At 46.6% G+C, this 21,009-nt stretch overlaps 1 protein-coding gene across 3 annotated transcripts; it reads right to left on the reverse strand.

Annotated features, from left to right (window-relative positions):
- Positions 1 to 1,218: 1,218 nt before the first annotated feature.
- Positions 1,219 to 4,133, reverse strand: LOC133897892 (uncharacterized). Of its 3 annotated transcripts, none has more exons than XM_062338719.1 (3): positions 3,922 to 4,133; positions 2,685 to 2,849; positions 1,219 to 2,302 (listed from the first exon to the last, which is right to left on the reverse strand). In XM_062338719.1, exon 3 carries the CDS (start codon positions 2,289 to 2,291, stop codon positions 1,578 to 1,580), a length of 714 nt encoding a protein of 237 aa, XP_062194703.1. In that variant the 5' UTR covers positions 2,292 to 2,302; positions 2,685 to 2,849; positions 3,922 to 4,133; the 3' UTR covers positions 1,219 to 1,577. The 3 variants fall into 3 exon arrangements, with proteins under 3 accessions (XP_062194703.1, XP_062194702.1, XP_062194701.1); XM_062338718.1 differs by lacking the exon at positions 2,685 to 2,849 and adding an exon at positions 2,850 to 2,969; XM_062338717.1 differs by lacking the exon at positions 2,685 to 2,849 and having other exon boundaries at positions 3,922 to 4,130.
- Positions 4,134 to 21,009: the final 16,876 nt, after the last annotated feature.

Raw genomic sequence — 21,009 nt, forward strand, 5'->3', positions numbered from 1 at the left:
GTACTACATCAAGTTGTGGTGCGATGACTTTTTATAGTCGTCCTTTAGGTGGTTATTATTTCAAATACCGACCACCCAGGCAGAGGCAATAAAATCGCAGGAAAATTCAAGGAGAGGAGTCGTAGATGGACGTAGCAAGGTACGAAATTTCAGAGTCTATTTCGACCCGAATAGGGAGCACTGAAAATGAGAAGAAAATTCTTGGGCTAAATACCGACCACACCAGGTCCCTCCATTTGCCCCTTCCGTTCGGCCAAGGCGGACCTAGGCACGCAGCTTCATTGCATCACAAAGGAGAGGTGATCTGATCTACAGTCCTCCGCTGGGCGCAACACGGCAAAACCTCCTATCATCCTTCCACCGAGTCACCGATTGGCAGGACGTCGCTACCGTCCGGCTGAGAGAAAGGCGTTGTGCAATCCTTGGGCATGTCGAACTCGTAAAGCGCAGCGCGCGGGACAATGGCTCCTTGACCTCCTTCCTCTCGAAGCCTAAGGTTGTCCAGCCATGTCGCATCACATGCTAATCGTTGTCTTGTCTGTGGCCTGATTGATGACCTGTTTGTTTGGGCTTCTGCTTCTGTCTTCTCTGAAAAACTGTGCTTTTGATTTTTTTAAAAGCTATTTTTAGATTTTAGCTGTTGTATTTTATAACAATTTTTTAACTTCTCAGCATACTTCTCAGAAAAACTACTCTCAGCTAGTTTCTCAGCTTCTAGTTTATTTCCTCAGAAGCAGTCTTTTGGTTTCTTCAAACGCCACTTTTTAGCAAACTAGTTTGTTTGAGTTTTTAACAGAAACAGTCTGAGACAAACATGCCTGCAAAGAGCATGCGACACTGGTTACCAAGCTCCTTGTGATTAAACCAGGTCGCTTGCCTCTACCCGTTGTGATAAAGAAATCTTCTCTAACAGCACATTGCTAATCTGATGGGACTAATTGATTTTGAAATTCTGTGTATAATCTGGTTTCAATTCATGAAACTGATCGGACAATGAGATCCACATATTACTCGCACAAAAGTTTGCCTGCCATATCACAGAAAATGCCAGTAGAAATTAGCGTATTTAGTACAGACCTGGGTCCAAATTAACTAGTCTATAATTCAAGTACCAAGATTCAATGTTTACGCAGAACGTATCACATAGTTTTGACAGTATGAAGCAAAAGATCTTCCATTTTGAATACTCATTCATACCCATCATCTGCCACGAGAAAATAACTAAACAGTAAACCAGTCAAAGTTCACATTTCAGAAGAAACAGTAATGTCATACAATGGAGAGGGGATGCACCGGCAGTGCATCACACGACACAAAGAGGCTAAGATGAAGTATGAACAGAAGCCACACGCCATTCGACCAACACAACGTCAAGGTTGTTATAATTGAATCCATGAAAGCTTAACAGTCTGTTTCTTCTGAAGATGACAATGAATATTCCCTGAGAACAGATGAAGACCAGTATTGCTTTGTCAGGTCACAATTTGGATCTAGGGGTCAAGTCATGGGTCCATGTAAGGTTCTCTGCAGTATCAAACCAGATTCTTGCATTCAGCGAGAGGTCCAGAGGTCACGGATCAGCAGAGACTGCTAGAACTTTGCAGTGAACCATCACTAGTAGCGCCATGATTATCACCATTTTGACGCCAAACAGATGCCATAAGCTCGTCATACTGCAGCATAGTAGAAAACAACCTTCGCAGCACTTGTGAACTCGTCGAACAGATCATATCTTGCAATGAACTTCGAAATAAAAGCCGCTTCCATCTGAAAGCATGTACAGGGTCCACCACGCGAGGGTTTGCAGATGGGTGCTTCTTTTTGACATGCTTGCAGAGCTCTGTGTATGTGCCCATGTATAAGCAGCCATCTTGCATGCAGCTCCTCCTCTTTTGATTCAGCTGCTCCCGAGCAGGCTCAACCAACGTATATCCCTTAACCACACCACGGCAAAGGGGACATGCAAGCTCTATTGAGTCTGGGTCCTCGGAGCTTTCGTTCCTGCATGACTCTACAAGCTGATCAAAACAATTTGAGAGCTGGAAGTTGGTAGCACATATATATGGACGACAACCACTGTCATGAGATGAACAGAGTAGAAGAACAGCATTGTGTGGGAATTCCATGCATACTGGACAAGTTGCATCTGTCCACGCACATTTCTCTGTTGCGGCAAATGTTGGCTCCTGGTTGGCAACTCTCTTGAAACTACAACGGCTGCAGGGTTTCTGATGATTTGATGATCTGAGTTGACGAGATGAATTTTTCTTGTTCCTCATATATTTGGTCATCTTGAAAAGAACTGCAAGATGCAATATATTAACCCTGTTAAGTAAGGTGCCATGAAGTCTGTCAACAGAAAATTTAAAATCAAAATCAAAGGATACAGGCTGACACTGACAGTATGATCGCTAGCAAAAGGGCATTTCTAAAGGTTCTTTTCTGCTTCACTGTTTCACCACTTAATAAATGGAGTAGAGGCCTATCCCATGGTCAATATTCTAAAAAGAAAGCTCAATAATAAGACATTATGAATTCCAAGTTTAAGGTCAACTACTTCTACTGTTTTATCCTGATGATTTTGATAAGCATGGAACAGAAGTTATACACACTGATACTAGCTCAGTAACCTGCATTACATTTATTTAAGTCTTCTTTAGTTACCCAACAGTTCAAATACTTACAAGTTGCTAAATGTCAAACAGCATGTATTGATCACAAACTCAACGGAGACTGTTACTGCCAAACTTTAAACCTCTTGCTTTGGTTCAGCACAAGTTCCAGTGAGCATTTCACCAGTAAAGACCAGACTGACCAGAGAATCTGGCATAATATCAGATATACTTGACCTGTTTATAACAGAGATGCATAGCTGTTTTCACCACAAAGATCGCAAAAAGCCAACTTCTACATTCCTAGCAGTCCAATAAAAAAGGACAACTTGGAATCTTGGATACTCATTGTTGCTACTGCAAAAAATGTCAGTTCAAACACACCAAATATATGATAAAGAGTAATTCTCTCTCACAGTGTGAGTGTGCCTAACGTTGGACATCTACACAAATGCCCTGGAATTTGTAGGAATGTAGAGACTAAACTCAAAATCATATGGAAAACCCAGAGAAACTTCTTCAGCATAATTGCATAAACATGTATTTTACTATGAAACATACATAAATATCAATATCGGCAGCCACATAGAATAGAACAGTCAAGGTGCCAAGTCCCAGCACACTGACATATCGGTAAATATAAAACATAGTGTCTAAAATTCCTGAAACCTTCTTCTTTACACTAAGCGAGTACAATAATAAAACATCATTAGCACAGGAAACATCACAGTGTCAAATCTGATATGCTGGGATAAGCTAAAAATTATATAGAAAATCCAGAGAAATTTTTTCAGCATGATGTTTAGTATGATACCAACATTAATATCAACAGCGGCAGCAAACACAGAACAGAAAATTCATGGTCCCCGTGTCCTAACACAACATATAGCCATATAGTTAAGTGTAAAACACAATGTATAAAATTCCTAAAACATTCTTTGCACTATCGACCACGATCTATGTACATGAAACATCACAGAGGTAAATCTTGGCACGCTATTGGACTGGAGGCGCAAGCCCACTTCCGAAACCCTAAATTCGAGGAAATTGTAACACATAAGCATATCCAAGAAACGCTAAACGCAGTCATTCTTCTAGCCGAAGAGATCGATTGGGCGGCGTCAAGAACAAGGACCGGCCACCAGATCAATAAATTCCATCGCGAGTTGGAAGCAAAAGCATCCATACCGACCAAAGAAACGCAAGATAATTAGCACCTTTTGCAGGTCAATGCAAAGGCGGTGGAACAAGAAGGCGCAAGAACCGAGTTAAAGCTACAGAGATTTAAAAAGGAAATCGCCGCGGGTACCTTGCTACTTGCACGAGGCAAGAACGGACGGGTGCTCGGTGGAGACAGCGGCGGCGCGCGGTAGGAGAGGTGAAGCGGCGGCGGCGCGCGCCCGCTGAGACGAGACGCCCCGAATCCGAGCGAGTCTGCTCGGGGTCGGGGTCGCGCGGCGGGGTGGCGTTTTGAGAGAGGCTGTCACCTGTCAAGTCGCCGGCTGTGGCGCGGCGGTGGCTGCAGCGGCGTGGGCGGGCGGCCAGGTGGGCCGGGGAAAACCTAGCGCGGCCCAAGGCCCATCCATCGCAGCGAAGTCACTCCGTCCAATCGATGACCTACGGCAGAGATTGGCCTGCCGGAGGCAACAGGCATGTTTGGATTGGCCCCCGACTAACCCCGCCAAACAATTGCCTTGCCAAATATTTGGTGCAGGAATCGATCACCGTGGTTTCGTCCGCGGGTGGGTGTGAAAATATACTAACATGGTTCTAAATCACGAGCATAGTTCAAAGGATAATTGCTCAGTTATCATTTTTAAAAAGTGATAATTATTATTGAGGATGATATATAGATCACTCTAAATCTGTAGATATCAGACAAAGTTTTGACGTCCTCTTCCTACTTAAGTACCTGGTGCATTTGGAATGAGAGAAATCGACGTGCTTTTAACCAGTCCGGTCTGCTGCCCGACAAACTATGCAGTTTGGTTCGGGAAGAAGGTCATTGCTGGATTCTGGTTGGGAACAGGCAGCTTGCGCAGCTCATCAGTGTCTAGTTTCTTACTTCCCTTTGATCAGTGAATGGTTGGCCGTTCTCGCTTTCTAAGTTTGTCGAACACGAACAAACCATGTTGTCGGCGTTAGGCCGGTCGTCATAGGTTTCGTCCATGTCCATGTATCTTTTACTGTTGCTTTTCTCTTAATAAAAAAAGTGTCAAGGCGCGTTCTCCAAAAAAACATATAGGATAAAATAGCAAATAGGATACCATCCACAGTCACCGATAGTAAAAAAAGGAATACGCCCAGACGCGGACTCACTAACATGTTGACGCTAAAACAAATAGGCACCCTTGCGTACGCAGGCGTGCCAATTTTGACAGGGCTCGGAACCAAACGAGCCCAACGTTTTTCTTCGTGAAAGAAAGTGGGAGCGTTCGAACCGCCCACACGGTTGTCCTTTCAGATCGTACCTGGCCTGCCTTTTCTCACTCTACGGTTCATACGAACGTTCACTGCGCGTGGGCCCCGAGCAGGTGGACACCTGGATTGTCATGCATAGGTGGTAGAGCAGAACGGTCACTTGAAAAAGAGCGGCCCATGTGAAAGTGAAAGCGAGCAGCTCATATGAAACCTGTGTCGGGCACAGGGGGAATGAAGAGGAGAGGGGAAGAAAGGGTGAACGGCAGAGAGGGAACATAAATCCTATAACATAGGCATGCTACTGGAGAGCTTCTGGTTGGCACGTTTTAAGATTGGTTTGGCGGGTCAATCGGACTGCGAGGACGCGCTGCGGGCTGGCGGGGCGAGCACAGACTGCACAGTATAGGGGGGCACATGTCCATGTGCGGTTGGGTAGAGGGATTTAGTTTGCATCTCAAACTTAAAATGCATTTTTCTCTCAACCATTAGTTTGTATTGTTGAAGTTGATCTTCTTCCTATAACTGCTCACGGCAGTTACCTCGGTGCCTGTTGTAGAAGGTGAGATTGGAACGTGTTTTGAGTGGTGATATTGATATTTATTTAGTTTGATGATCTTTGGTTTTCTATGAGTTTTGATGTGGTTTGAATTGATTTGTGATTTCATTTGAACATATTGATTATGGACTAACTAGAACTAGAGTTGGAGATATGTGTTTGCTTGTCTCATAGTGTGCAGGTGATGGATGCAACTTGACGGTCGACGTTGGGATGATCGGGGTCAAGCAGAGTGCTTAGTGCTGGATGATCAAGGAGGCCGAACGGAGTCAAGTGTGATTCTAGTTGAACACGTAGATGTTAAGGAAAGTATAAAAGGTGGATAGAGATGGCGTGTTGATAAAGCCAAGCGAAGGAGATGCAGGTACAAGTGACAAAGCGGCTCGATGGATCGGGAGCCGGAGAGATTTACCGATGGTCAGGATCGCAAGACGGAGTACACGCGTCGACATTGGAGCGCTTGCTTAAGGTGTAAGCAAGTGGGGAGTCACACTTTGATAAGCGTGTTAGGGTTTCACGGTTTGACTTTAAAATCGTGGGAGGACTGGAAGAGTACGTGGCACCATTGCGAAGTTTCCGTTGAGACGAAGCTAAGTCATGAAGGCATCGCGGGCATCCGATGAATCGAGAAAAAAATGGACCAAAATATCCTAGGTGGTAGGTAGAAGTGTACTACAAGATATGAGTATTTGGGTATCGGCCGAAGGTTTCGCATTTGAGAGTTTTTGGGTATCGGTGCTTCATCCTAAAGTGTGGAAATCTTGACAAGTTCGAGTCGCGTTCTTCTGATGGTATTTTCTTAGGGTATTCTCTTCATGATCATTCTTACATGGTCTTTAATCTTGACATTAACACCGTAATAGAGTTTTGTGATGTGAATTTTGATGAATCAACCCCTTGTGCTAGCTCTGTCTTTGAGTGTGCAGGTGACCAGGAGATGAGTGAAAGCATCTTTGTAGATGGTATCCTTTCAACTTTCAGGACGACGAGGATGATCCACTACTTTCTACTACCACACTTGGTCCTGAGCTGGTTCCTGCCTCTTCTACACGGCAGAGGGTCCTGCAGCCTCTACTTCCACTTCAGCTGCTTTCGAGTCTGCACCAGCAGTGTTTGAGGGGGAGATCATCTTGCAGCGTGAAGTCCAACACTCGTCTACTCCTACGAAACTCAAGTCAGCCTCTAAAGAAGAAGCGGAAGGGTCCCCTGGCTCCTCCTTCGCCAAGACATCAACGAAAACCTCTTGATCCACGCGTCCTTGGGAATTATGAGGAAGGACGAAGTGCTCCCGCCATGCGAAGGATAGCATTGGCCCAGAGGATCCAGACGTCCTGAGCCCTCCTCTAGAGGTGGCAGCCAGAGCATTGAGGATGTTTCTTGTTGCTCCAGATTGTCGAACCTGAAGGCGTGAATCCTGACCAAAGGTATGCTAGCGCAACACATAAATAAATACACAAATAGCAAAGGAAGCATGGGCTCACCAAAGAGTGAAGGGTAGAGTTATAATACATAAAAAAGGAGTGCCAGGCTAGCACACTGAATCTCTGGCCTCTCGCAAAAGAAGAAGAGAGACAAAAAAAAAAAAGCAAAGCCTACTGAGGACTACACCTTCGAAGGCCGATCCTATGAACCTCATCCTCGCAGGGTGACTATCCCTACGGAGCGATGTTCGAAGGTCTTACACACCCAGGTTGTGGCAGTGCGCCATAGGAGACGTCTGGGCGTGGAGCCTGAACTCCCGAACTCGGAGTCCCTCGGACGCTGGACTTCACGCGCTTTGACATGAGATGCAGTGTTGCAGGTTGCCCATGTCTCACCCATACTCCCTGGTGGAAGCCGTCTAAGGCAACGCGAATCTACGTCGAGGGTTCCTCAGGTCAGACACCCTCGACTGTGAAGCCTAGGTCCGGCTGCTCCAACACGCCAAACTGATGGACCCCGGCTCGATGTAGAAGCGCCAGTAGAAGTGCCATGGCCACCCGGACACTCGAGCCGGCATAAGCCTCGGCATCGTTGGCCACTGCCCCTACCGCGGACCGGAGCCAATAGAGCATCCAGACCAGGACATCCGGTCCAAAGGGCAACGATGGGCCCTTTGTCCTGAGGCCGATCAGAGCACTATCTATGGCACGAGCCACCTCCGTAGTGCACTCCACCAGCCCTTGGCGCTCCACTTGCAGGGTGTCCTCCGTCGCCCATGTCGCCCACAACTCTTGTTGAGCTATGGCAACCATTATTCAAAGGTCCCGGGCATCGCCTTTGATAGCCACGCGGGCCATGTTGGCCTCATTAAATGCCTCCACCGTGACCCGGTTGCCTTTGGTAGCCTCCTGGGTTGCGGCCTCCACATGTTCCCATCATACCGTCTCCTCTAATAGGGAAGCCTCCGCACGCTCTTATCGCAGGGAACCCTCCATGTGCTCCCGGCGCACCATCTCACTCTACAGACGACCCTCCGTCGAATCCGCACACTTCATGGCCTCCTCCGGGGTGCTTCAGAGTGTTGCCACTTCCTCCCGTGCGTTGCCTTGGGCTTTTGCGAGGACCTAGCGCTGCGAGCAGCTTAGTGCCTCTTCTAGCAATAGTTGCTGTGATATGCGGGAAAGAACGGATGAGACAACATTCCGAGGGTCGAGGCTAAAAAACCTACCTCCTAGATATGCCTGCTAGGCCGCCGCCACCTCCTCTGGGGGCCTTCGAGCAAGAGATGCTCTGGTCTCTCCTCTCTCCAGGAGCAACAAGGTCGAAGCAAAAGTACTCAATGCCTCCGGGTGGAGGGTGAAGTCGTCACAGGTCAAGGCCTTGAAGCCCAAACTCCTCCCTGAGAGAGCTAGGGCGCTCACCACACAGGGCTCGGCTCCCCCTGCACCAGCCACAAGGTCCAGGCTATGGCCTTGCACGAGGCCCTAAGGCGCCAAAACCTCCACTTCCGGAGTGGCAATTTGGAAAACCGCTAGAACGATCATCAAGCCCTCCAAGGGTGCCACCACCTCAGGAGAGGAGGCTGAGACTGGCTCCGATTCAGCTGCCTCTTAATACCAGAAGGAATACGAAGGTCAAGATCCTCAAGCACTGAAGCATCGAGAAACAAGTGGGGACCAACAAAGGTCTTACTCGCACCTCCGTTCACCACATCCGTGGGGCCCGTGACGTTCATGTCAGCAAAGGGATCGGTAAGATCCCATGCCATCGAGTTACCTAGGGATGCCTCGCCCCCTCCTCCAACCTAGCCATGGACGGTCAGGACCGGAGGGGCCAGAGCCTCCCTGATGTCGCCACCCAAGGATTGGGCCTTATCCTCGGTAGCACCGCCTGCGGACCCGATGTCCGCCACATGCCTCCAACGCTTTGCCCCTTCTGACACGGCCTCGGATGACTTGGCCGCCGAGCTGGCACACAAGCCCGTGAGGCTAGGTGCAGTTCGAGCCCGGTGCGGAATCACCGAAGTTGCAAAGTCTGCGGCGCGACAACACTTTCCTGTGGCCCAGGGCTCTGCTAGAGTGGGCCACACTAGAGCCGCCAGTCTGAGGCAGGAGCAGATCTGGTTATGTCACTCCTAGCTCCCCACTAGCTCCAGGCGCTAGTCCCGCTCCATAACGGAGGGTTGGCTCAGGAATTTCTCTACAATCTGGGTCACTTGGTCCAGCGGGAGGCAACTCTCTGAAAGAAAAGGGCGTCTTATATCTGCGGATTTGAAGCTAGACAATGAAGAAGACTCACCAGAACTTGCGGTGGGCCCGCAATACGTGTTCAGCTTGCCTTCTCCACCTTGTTCGCAGATGTAGGGCCAGCCTTCTTGGAGAGGTCGGATGCGTAGCATCGTGAACTCCTTTGCGAGGTCACGCATACTCATCTTCCAGGCCACCCTCCAAAGGAGCGCCACCCTCGAGACCAACTGAGCGTCGGGGATATCCATCGCCCGGGTTCGGACGTACTCAATGTCTCGGTTGGTAGAGCGAAGGGGGGATCCGAAACCTACATCATAATAAAACCACCCCTCCGTCCACCCGGTGTACCACCGGTTATTGATGGCCTTCGTGCGAGAATGCGTTCTGGTATTCCAGCTAGAGCTAGAAGTTCATGCTTCCAAAACAGAGGGCTTTCGTCTCCCACCCTCCGTCTGAGGTTTCGGCTGGCAGCTTGCTTCGTGGGTAGCAGCAAATAGCTCCGCCTGACCTTCATAGCCCTCCGCCCGTATGGCCCATTATAAGATTGCTAGGTGGGCGATGGCGTTGGCTGAGAGTTAGGGGAGCTCCACGTAGAAGTGATGGAGCACCCCTTCGAGAAGTGGCGTGGCCGGGAACCCGAGCCTCACATCAAAGAATGCCTCAAAAACCACCGCTTCACAACTCCGTGGGGCCGAGATCGCCTCTCCCATCGGAAGGCAAACCACCGACCTAGAGGGGATCTTCACCTCATCGACCATCTGGTCAAGATCGGCCGCGACGATGGTCGACTCCCCCAGCACGCTGATCTACCGATGGTGCTTCTTACTGGAGCGATGCAGTTCCATGCCCGGTGGCGACCTAGGAAGCAGTGGGGGGATCATGTCCCCCGTGGCTCCTACCAGCTTGGTAGCCTGGTCCCCAGACGCCGCATGGCCCCCTAACGGGGATCCAACCCTATCGCGAGCGCTAGAACAAGTCATGGTGACCATAGAAATATAGTGAGGAGCACTCAACGACGATGGAGAGTGGAGGCGTAGTGGCCGGCGAGCGTGTTGGAAAGAGCAGGGGAAAAAAAGAGGCGAGAATGTTAGATGAGGACTCCAACCGGCCAAGACTCCTGCTTTTATCCACCCAAGGAGGAGCCATTGCCACCTCGGGGCACGATCGCACGCCCTATCACGTCCCCATCCCTACTATCATGGGGAAGCAGAACCACTCTCCATGACCCTCTAATACCAACGTGCCATGTGTCCCACTACCGCCCGACCAAACACGACTACATCACTAGCTGCAGGCTACATTTAATGTTCTCTCTCGCAGGTGTCGTTAGGCATTCTACCTAATCACTGGACCGGCACTTCCCAACTCAAAACCGTCGGAGGGCTGAGAGCCCATGGTCAAGGAGCCAAGGATCGTCGGAGGCCCTGCTCCGAGTACCGTGAGGATGGTCGCACCATTGGCCATCCTCGCAAGGGGCTACTGTTGGGGGTCACCATCAAAAACCCCCAATGCCCCCTTGGTTCCTCTAGTCTAGGCCCAAAGACCATTAGGCTTAAGACTCCTCTGGGACCCCATGACTCCAGAGGGGTCCCGGAGGCTATGCCGTCGGGGCCCTCCTGACCTCTATTAACCAGGAGGGGGCCCGCAGGTCGCCCCCCTATTTGCAGCGAAATGATCGGCATTTAATACCAATGAAGTGGTGGCTACTTGATATGCTGACACAAGTGGTGGTCGCCTGACAAGTTGGTGCAGTACGACTCTAGAATAAACGACCAGCTACTAGGATAACCGCCTCACCAGCCGTAGCCATGAATTATGGGGCTATCCCTATACCCTGTGATACAGTAAAGATCTTGTATCTCTATCAGCCTCATATGAGCATATTTGTACATTCATACTATGGATATTAGTATAAATACAGACCTTTGGTCACCAAGCCAAAATGGTAGATTTCCCTAGAAACGTGTGGTGTTCTATCCATCTCCACTTCTCCTACAAGCTTGAGTCATTCCAATGAATTAGCTCTCGCTGTACTTTTTTCGTAAAAAATATTTTCTTTCCCCAATAATGGGCCTTGCTACCCTGAAGCTTTGGGTAGCGCAACCTATGTATAGGAGGTCTCGAGAGAAAAAGACTACCTAAAGAAGGTTCATTTTTAGGTTCAATTTGTTTCCTTGGAACAAGGTTGCCTTTTATTTAACCAGTTCACTTTTGATTTTTTTAATTATAGTTTTGCTTGAAAGATCTGTTACAATTTTGATAAATATTTTAGGGTATTTTCATATATTTCACTTTGGCTTTTAAACTGTTATTAAACATCTAATTTTTTACAACTAAGTTAGAACAAATTCCTAAAAATGAACATACGTGAAGATTTTCAAAAGTTCACTAGAGTTTCCGATCTGAAATCGTCGTTGAATTAATATGTTAAATGCAAGGGGGTCAAGAGTCAAGCTAGATTGCTAACTAGAGCTAACATAGGTTAGCTCCCAAGCTTAGCTCAGCAAAAATGCTCGAGTAAAGCTCATTAACAAAATAGTGCATCAATATCCCGTAGTTTGATATCTGAACTGCTCGAGCTTGGCTATTTAAGCTCAACAAGCTTCAGTGCAGGCTTGAGTTTAGCTTGTTTTCCATTGAAGTCGAGCTCAAATCAAACATGAATTAAGTCATACCCAAGTAGCTTGTGGATTTTGAACTTTCTTATAGCTTTAGTTACATCAGGTCACTTGACCTATAGTACATTCCATATGACAACTAAAGATTTTAAATTACTCCCCCTCTAAACCCAAATATCAACATTGTTGTTTCAAATACAATCTTTCTACAGTTACATACCATCTATCTATATCTACATTAATCACAGACTCTAAGGAAATTCCCACATTATTCAACGAAAAAAAATCTAACTGTCTATTCAAAGGTGGGATAGAGTTATGACAGTTTAGATTAATTGATCTACCACATCCTACGATCTAAAGCAAATACCATGGCTCAAATTACCCACCATGCCATCAGGCAATGGCTTATCTATTCCAATCTAATGAGAGGAATCAAACATGTGTCCCCTTCCCGATCTCTTCTCCCATCTCATCTTGCATGCCTGCAGATTTCCTAGCCATGCATAGCCGTTGCCTTACCCTTCGATAAGGATTACTCCAAAATAATAGAAAAGAGAGAGCAACGAGTATCCCCAGCAACCCGCTTCTCTCATGTTCTCCCCGACGTGGTGAACTCACCTCCTGCTCAGCCTCTCCTTCCCCTCCTCTCATTCCCCATTGCATGCTCTGTCAGTTTGTATGCAAGCACTGCCATGCTCTAGCATGAGTGCGTGACAAAGGCCTTTGTACCCTAGCGTTATCGTTGTGCCATTGGCCGCCGGCGTCGCAGTAAGGCTATTGTTGCTCCCTATCAACCTCCAACGGTTCCTTGATGAATTGCCACAGTGGTTGGTCTATCTACCCGATCTGCCTTTCAAGTTTCATCGACGGCTCCAAGGCATCGAGTCATCATAAGACTATCGCTGTCGATTCATTCCATGAATCAACAGTGCTAAAGGTATCATTATCGGTTCTTTAATTGACAGTGATGCTAATTTAAAAACCGTCAGTAATGCCGGTTTTTGTGCTAATGTGAATGACAATTTCTATTAATTTTCAACTCATCTGCACAACTCTGACAGGATGTACATTTGGAATTGAAGGGAGTAAGTAGACCCTAATTTAAAATTAGGATTTGCAGAAATTATACTCCCCCAGTTTCATATTAGATGTTACTGGAGAGTTTTAGATGAGGTTCTTTAAAAGCTGTTGTTTAAGGTTTTTAGGAACCATCTAGTCCATTTTACTATTGCAATTACTCTAATATTGCATGCATCATTAACTTTATTCCTTTATTATTGTATTGAATAACTCTCAGTTACTATTTGAGTTATGATGGATAAATAGTAAAGAAAAAATCTTATTTAAATCGCTTAGCATTCTAAATCCGGTCCAAAACTATATCTACGAAATTGGAGGGAGTTTCAGATAAAAGGCCCATACAGAGAATGGACTCTGCCTTAATGCATACAGTACATGGGGACTTGGGATCGTCTGCGCTCCCCGAGAAACTCAGCTTTTCCAGGTGCCCATCTCTCTCTTCACTCAATCACCGGGGTATCATGACCCCATAATTGCTGCCAACCTACGGCCAATGAGCTTCTTCCACGCCGCCAAGAATCCCTGGCGACTGGGCCCCGTTTCACCATCGGCGTCATGTGAGTTTACACCCCCGCCCACGTTGCCCTGCTCCGTCCCTGCCCGTGGTAAATACATACTCCCAAATTTGAAGTTCATATATTGTGCTGGTAGTGGTACTGGAGCAACTTGAAATTTCAAGATCTCTGTTTTTATATGACGAATCTAAACATTTTCTACATAGAGATCTTTACATTGAGCAGCACATCTTCCGGGATGACGAGTAAAAGAGAGTGCAACTTGTGTTACTACGGCTGAAAACTTTCACATGGAAAAGATTCACGTGCACACGCACGGTCTCGTACCAGTTGTCACTGCAGCACAAGCCCGCGATAAAAAGCCTGTCTGTATTGCCCGGAGATGTAATCTCACATGCCCTTCACATATATAACTAATCTCGTCTGTTCATTTATCTTATTTGATATTCATCTATCTATTAATTTTCTCACATATTTATAAATTTTTTTTTCACATATCTTTTCTATACGAATCCCAATATAAATAAATGATCTTGATAACTTATACGTGAACAAGAACTAGCAGAATTTTCCTCTCGAAGTTGAAGTCAGAGTTTAAATCTCACTCCTAATCAGTGCAGCTCCTGCCCATCACTGCAGCTCCTGCCCAGTGTATAAGCGCCTCTCAATAAATGACAATTCATCGCCCATCCAACCCAGGACACTGCCCCTTCAAGAACCCCTGCCCTAGCTCCCGCCCCTTCAAGAACCCCAGCTAGCCCTTGACCCCTTGTGCCTCTCCGGCCTGCAGCTTCTTCTCTTCTCGCCTCTCTCTCCTTCATGGCTAGCTAGCTCCATGCTGCCTCCGTCCATGGTGCATGTACTAGCTTTGTCTCATGGTGAGTTCTCAGCTGCTGGTCTTGTGTCTCTTTGGAGTGCAGTGCGTACCCAGGTTGAAGGTTAGGTTAAGGGGGTTGTTGTCTGGTTCAAGGTCTCCCAAATGCATCATATATATGCAGGCTCATATTGCTTAGCATCCAGTATGGGTGTAAGTATTGGTGATCTCGGACCAGGCTTCAATCCCTTTAACCAGCATCTTCATATACTTGCCACTCAGTTGTTCTGCTGTTCAAGCAGTTTGCCACTGGAGCATGCATGGTAAGGTAGCCATCTTTTTTAGCTTTTCTTTCTATTAGTCCACAGCTAGAAACAGAAAAGGCTCAAGACTTACTGATCGTAGCTAGATTTGTCCAACAATGCAAGTTTTCCATTCTCTTATCTGCAGTGTATAGAATCCCATTAGTACTACTAAATTTTTTTGAAAAAGCATGTATGCATAGCAACTTAAAACATCTACTAGGCTTCAAAGAACACAATTCAACTTCATGCGGTGAACTTTTCACCGGCTCGATCCGAACGAACTTCCGAACCATTTCCATGCAGATCTGAACCTCAGCTCTTGCATTTCTCTGCATTTTGCATCACATCATCCAAGGCCAGACAATTGAACATTACTACAGGCATGCCTGGAAGTGAGAACGAATTTAAATATGTACATTTTTTCTTCGAAAACCATACAACCATGTACATTTTTTGAGCTAATATATAATATACACATATATTCATTTCGAAGTGCATGTTTTTGCGTCTAGTAGAATGATCTGACATGGTCGTGTGCGAGCACTGACACTCTAAAACAAGGACACATGACAAGAACGAATTGAAGCATTTAAGCACATCTGGCCAGACAAAGAAATAGCTAGGCTCATTACTTCGCTCACGGGCTCGTCGTGAAAGATGCATGCATGTTAAATAGCCAATGCGCAGTGTACTCCTAGCTCTGGCATTTCAATGGCGATCGTACATTATTTGTCTGCAGCTACTGGCCTTAAATTTGCAAATTGTCATCTCATTATTGCTTACAGATGATTTGAACGTATATATATACACATGCATTATATTGTTCGCAAGAGCCATCTTCTAATTGCATCATTGACTGCCGGTCTTATCGTTAATTATGCAAAAATCATGTATAAGCCTGTACTTCTTGATCTACATCGAAATTCAACTGATGGTGAATATATATTGTCTCTTGGAGCAAGTACTGACCTACGACAGTTCATGACACTGGCAAGCGCATGCCATGCTTTGACATTGAACGGTCTGTATATGTACTGAACGGTCTGCATGCTCTATCTCCTCTTAAACCCTAGACAAAATCATAGTATAACCGCAAGAGATATATATTGTCGGCTCTACGGAGACATATCATTCATGCGTAGGATGCAAGTTTTGTATTTTTAGGATCATTAGATCGACCTAAAACTAAAATAAAATGAATTAAAACTTCATTCTCATCTAATTAATTAAGTTAAGAAAAAAATAAACAAATTAATAATCCAGAGTTACCTACTAAGTACCCATTTGCATCCCTATTCACACGTCATCAGTTTGAAAGAAAAATTACTTCTTCGTTAAAGAGTAGAAGACTATACCACTTAGCTGCCGGACCGGCCGGTAGCTAGCTCTCCAATTATTGGCGAGTAGAAGTTCTTTGACTCGATGGGATAATGCAGGCTATGTACGTAGCTAGTAAGGGCAATGCTTAAAGATGCTTTTGAAAGGTGAAGAACATCAAGACAAAATACAACCACTACGTCTACAAGGCTCTCCTCGTACGTAGCTGTAGACTGTATTGCTCTGATCGACACACGAGTCCACTGTGCACCGTGTTTCTTTGCGTTGCTCAATGACGGCATCCCAATACTTGCACTCCAGTTCGAGCCACACATTCGTCCAGAGCACACGTGCAAAGGTGACGCGCTCACGTACAGCTGATGCGCGATACGCCGACATGACTCGAAACACCGTGCCCGTGTATGCAGTTTCGTCGAGAATTGCTTGGACGGGATCACGGGAGCTAGCTCTGCCTCATCGACGACCAGTGCCGCCGGCTGGCCAGACCGGTCCCCACATGCGTGCGTGCAGTGCAGGTAGTGGCGATCCATGTGCCTGAAGCCCGGCGGCACTCCCGATGAACGGCCAGCTCTATCGATTGGCCATTGCTACGTGCGTGCGTGCATACATGTGCCTAGTATACACTACTACAGAACTAGTCTAAGTAGCGATTCATTAATATTGATTGTACAAAAATCGATTGTGAAATTCTATCACTGTCGGTTCTTAACCTCTCACACCTAAATCATGGTAGAGCCGCTAAAAACCGGTATTGATAGTCGGTATCAGTGTCGGTTCGTGTTACAAACTGGTAGAGTCGCTAAAAACTGGCACTGATAGTCGGTATCAGTGTCGGTTCATGTTACAAACTGGCACTAATATATCAGTGTCGATTTGTAATACGAACTGGCACTGATACCGACCTATTAGTACCGATTGTAGAACGAACCGATAGTAAAACCATCAGACCCGAAATTTTACATATCGAATTTAGTCTCCACGCACTCGTGTCCGGCTCAGGTCGCACGCGATATTTTTCACCGGCTCCTCCACTCACACTCTCCTCTCTCTCCACCTTATCTCTACACCGGGTCCACACACTCTCCTCCCTCTCCACTCTCTCTCTGCTGCAGAAGCTGTAGAGCCTAGGAGGAGCATATGGGTAGGCTCGGTGAGGGCAGAAGTAGCAGCCGTGTTCCAATGGCGACGCCCAAGACCATCTGGGTGTGGCAGGCCGAGGAGGCCAAGCTCAAGTCCGAGGCCGAGACCGCCGCCGCCGCCAAGGCCGCCTTCGACGCCACCTTCAAGGCCCTCACCGTCGCCTCCGCCGTGTCTGGTGACAACAACCAGGAATCGGATCCCGCCCCACCCTCCCCTATAGAAGCCGCCTCCCCGAACTCCAACGACGACACCCTGACCCCACTCGGCCTAGTCGACCCCTCCGAGTTCTCCGCTGCCGGGCCTAGCATCGTTGGCGGCTCCGCGGGGGCTTCGAAGACCCTCGTTGTCATCGCTAAGGATGAAGGCACGGGTGGTGGTGCGGGGATGGGGTGGACGGGGTTGCGGCTCATAAGGACCTTGACATGCGTGGCTACGACGCAGATCTGTTTTTTTTTATTTTTGAGGTTTTGTTTTGATTCTTGGGCTGCAATGTCATGCTTGTCGTGCTTGTGTATGTAGAGGGGAGCTCGACGGTGGCGGTGGCGGTAGTTGCGGCGGCGGCAGTGGCGGCGGGGGAGCAGTGGCGGAAGCGGCATCGAATCGAGCCGGCTCAGATGCCACTCCCATCGCCGCCAATTTTCTCTTCTTTTATTGTCTGCAAATACTAATAGTGTCGGTTGCCCACCCGGCACTGATAGTACCGAACTATCAATGCCGAGTGAAGAGTGTCAATTGAAAAACCGACAGTAAAGTCATTATTTAAACGGCACTGTTAGGTATTTTTGTAGTAGTGATAGCTAGCCGGAATATATAACTCATCTCGGCCCTATGCTTGGGAGCTAGGGTGAATGCATGAGAGTATGAGTATAACACATCTGAAAATAATAACAACATCAAAAATAATAATAGGAAATAAGAGAGAGAGAGAGAGAGGAGAATAGTGTGCAGCTGTGCCACCTACCCCTGTCGCTGTCGCCACCATTGCATCGTTGTTCCACCTAATCTTGTCATGTTGCTGGCGCTATTTCAATAGCCGTCGTCGTTTCTAGCTACTGCAGCCATGCCACTGTCCATCCCATGTTGCCCCCCTCCAGCACATAGAAAAGGCTGGATCGTCACCATCGCCTTCACCCCGCTCCACCACACCAGTACCGCCTCTATGCTCCACCGTGCTCACGCCGCCACTGACTCCCCAAGGTGAGCTCGGCTCCCTTCCTCCTTCCCCTTCGGTTATCCACCTAGTCGCCACCTCGTTTTCCCATTCCCCACCCTAGCCACCATCCCGCCGCCAAACCCTAGCCGCTGCCACCGTCGCCTTTGTGTGTGTGAGGAATAAATTGATGATTTACCACTGAAAAGATCGACCCTTTGATTATGATGCCACTCATATCAATAGCATGTGGAACCATCTGAGTCAATGGTTGTATGTCAGAGTGGCAAGTAAGCGAAGTCACTTCTTGACGGTGGAAAACAATCAATTGGTTCATGAGTGAGTGAGTGTGTGTGTGTGTGTGTGTGTGTGTGAGAGAGAGAGAGAGAGAGAGAGAGAGAGAGAGAGAGAGAGAGAGGAAAGTGAGAGAGAGTGAGGGGACCGGGTGGGTGAGAGAGAAGAAGAAGAAAAGGGAGGTAGGCCTAAGCCCAGCCAGCCAATCGGCCCGAGGGAGGAAGAGAGAGAACCCGACCTAGAAAGAAAGAAAGGGGAGCCCGAGAGGGAGTTTGGCTAGACCAAGCCCAACACTATTTAAGTTAGCCTAGTTGCATAGTAATGTTAATAATTTCTAGTTCTATTTCAGAAATATTTAAATATTAGGATAATCTTCTATGGTGATTAGCGAGTAGATGATAATAGCTAATAATTATTTGCACAATAATTATCCCATAAAATGAGTAGCTTAGGGTAATCATAATATTTAATTAGGCTACAAGAACAATCTTAGTGCAGATTCTATAGTAGTTTAATTTGCGTAGATAATAATTAAAAGCAATGTCCTTAGGATAAATAGTAACATAATTAGGGTAATTAATAGGTTGGTGCCCATTAATGAGGTAAAATGTCATATAATTATAAATCAAGGAAAATGACACACATCCACCCTTGAACTCATAAAAAAACCCTAATATTCATACTTCTGATTGACCTAGTAGCGATTTGCAGAGAGGTCCGACCTGCTGGAACCCATGTGCCGTATAATCGGAAAGCCAAAGCTATGCACACCTAATTTAAACTTCCACTAACAGATGAACAACAACCTGATATTGAAACCTGCCTAATAAACATCTGAGTCATCCATTGAATTGTTTTCATTACTTGAATGTTTATTGGGTGCATTGTTTTCATGATACTAGAATCCAGAGGTGCCGAGGAGCCGAGCGAAGAGTGGTGAGCTCTACACGCCCACTCCTTATGCCCTGAGTGGTGGCACCAGAAGCATCAGATTGGGTCGTGACAACTATTGGCATGGTGGTCAGAGCCTAGGCAGATCTTGCAGCGATCCTAGGTGAGGCGTCGGTAGAAGGAGAGAGCTAGAACCGATGGGGGAGGGTGATAGAATCCCAAAGGGGCATCACAATGATTTGAATTGGGGCTCCTTGCATCCTGAGAATGGTGGTGTTCTTTACGCTACTAGTACTTATCACAGACTGGGATCACGCCTGGAAACCATATCCTGACGGGATAATAGTGACCGGCTCGAAGCGGTGGAGGGACGATCAATACGACATGACCAGCGGCATGCGCCTCTCCTATATGAGGAATTAATGTTGTCTCCAGGCCTACGCCTAGTTGCCACAACGAAGGAGGGACATCCTCGCATCTCAGAAGGTAGTTGGCCCAAATTGATGGCGGCGGATGGGATCTTGATGACATCCGCATAGGAAAGACGAGATCTGAGAGGAACACCTGGCCCACCTAGATTGGAGGGGCTGCCAAACGGGGCTCACGGCCAAGGCCGTGACGATAGAGGAGGCAAGGTAGCCGAGGTGATGTGACGCAAATTCAAGGAGCTAGGCAAATCTAAGAGAATTTGTGTGGATTATTTTTTGTTTTGCCTTTTTAGATGGACACCTGGCCCTCAAATCCACTCTTTTGGATTTTTTTTTTGTGTGTGGATTCAACAGATCGAGGTACTCTCCCTTCCTTTCCTCATTTTAACCAATTGGATACGAGTGATTTGGCTGGTATTGCAAGAAACCCTAGGTTTTAGGTGAACGCTAGATGCTTATTTTTTTTAAAAAGATTATGTGGAGACTATCAGGAGTATAGAAGGTGTTTGTTGCCTTTTTGTGTGTGTGTTTTAAGAGACCTTAGGTTATTGGATGTTGAAAGTAGGCAATGCTTGATTTAATGTTGTCATGCTGTATGTCATTGAAATTTCTAAACTGATGCGAAAATAAAAATTGTGATTGAATTTTGTACAGAAAAAAACTCTAAATCTGAGATGTTTATAAATTTGTACAAATTTTTCGTAGTTTCATTTGATCAAGAGTGTGTTCAATACTTCCACCTTCCAATTTGACTACATAGTCGTCGCTTCGGTTTTGACAACTAGCAGCACTCGTTTTTGTAATTTCTTTCTGCTTTGCGTTCCTTTTTTTGGGGGCTATGTGCATCGTAGCAGTGCAGAGGCTGAGAGTGGACCTTGATTGGAGGGGTGTACCATTTTTTTTTGGGGGACCTTTTTTTTTGACAATTAGCAGCACTCATTTTAAGTTTGTATGACCTTAATGAAACCAATAAAGGTCAATAAAACTTTCTTTATAAAAAATCTTCCAATTTGATGTTTGATATTTTTTTGTGGTGAAGAACAAAGTTTCGAGTGTACATTCAAGTCTCAAAAATTCAAATGGAGCATGGGAGAGATGAAACATTGTGTTCAAAATGTACATATTTGTTTTGAAGTTTTGAATCAGAAAAGAAAGGAGCCATAGGTGAGAGAACAT

Source organism: Phragmites australis, chromosome 17 (assembly GCF_958298935.1).
Source record: "Phragmites australis chromosome 17, lpPhrAust1.1, whole genome shotgun sequence".
Taxonomy (NCBI): domain Eukaryota; kingdom Viridiplantae; phylum Streptophyta; class Magnoliopsida; order Poales; family Poaceae; genus Phragmites; species Phragmites australis.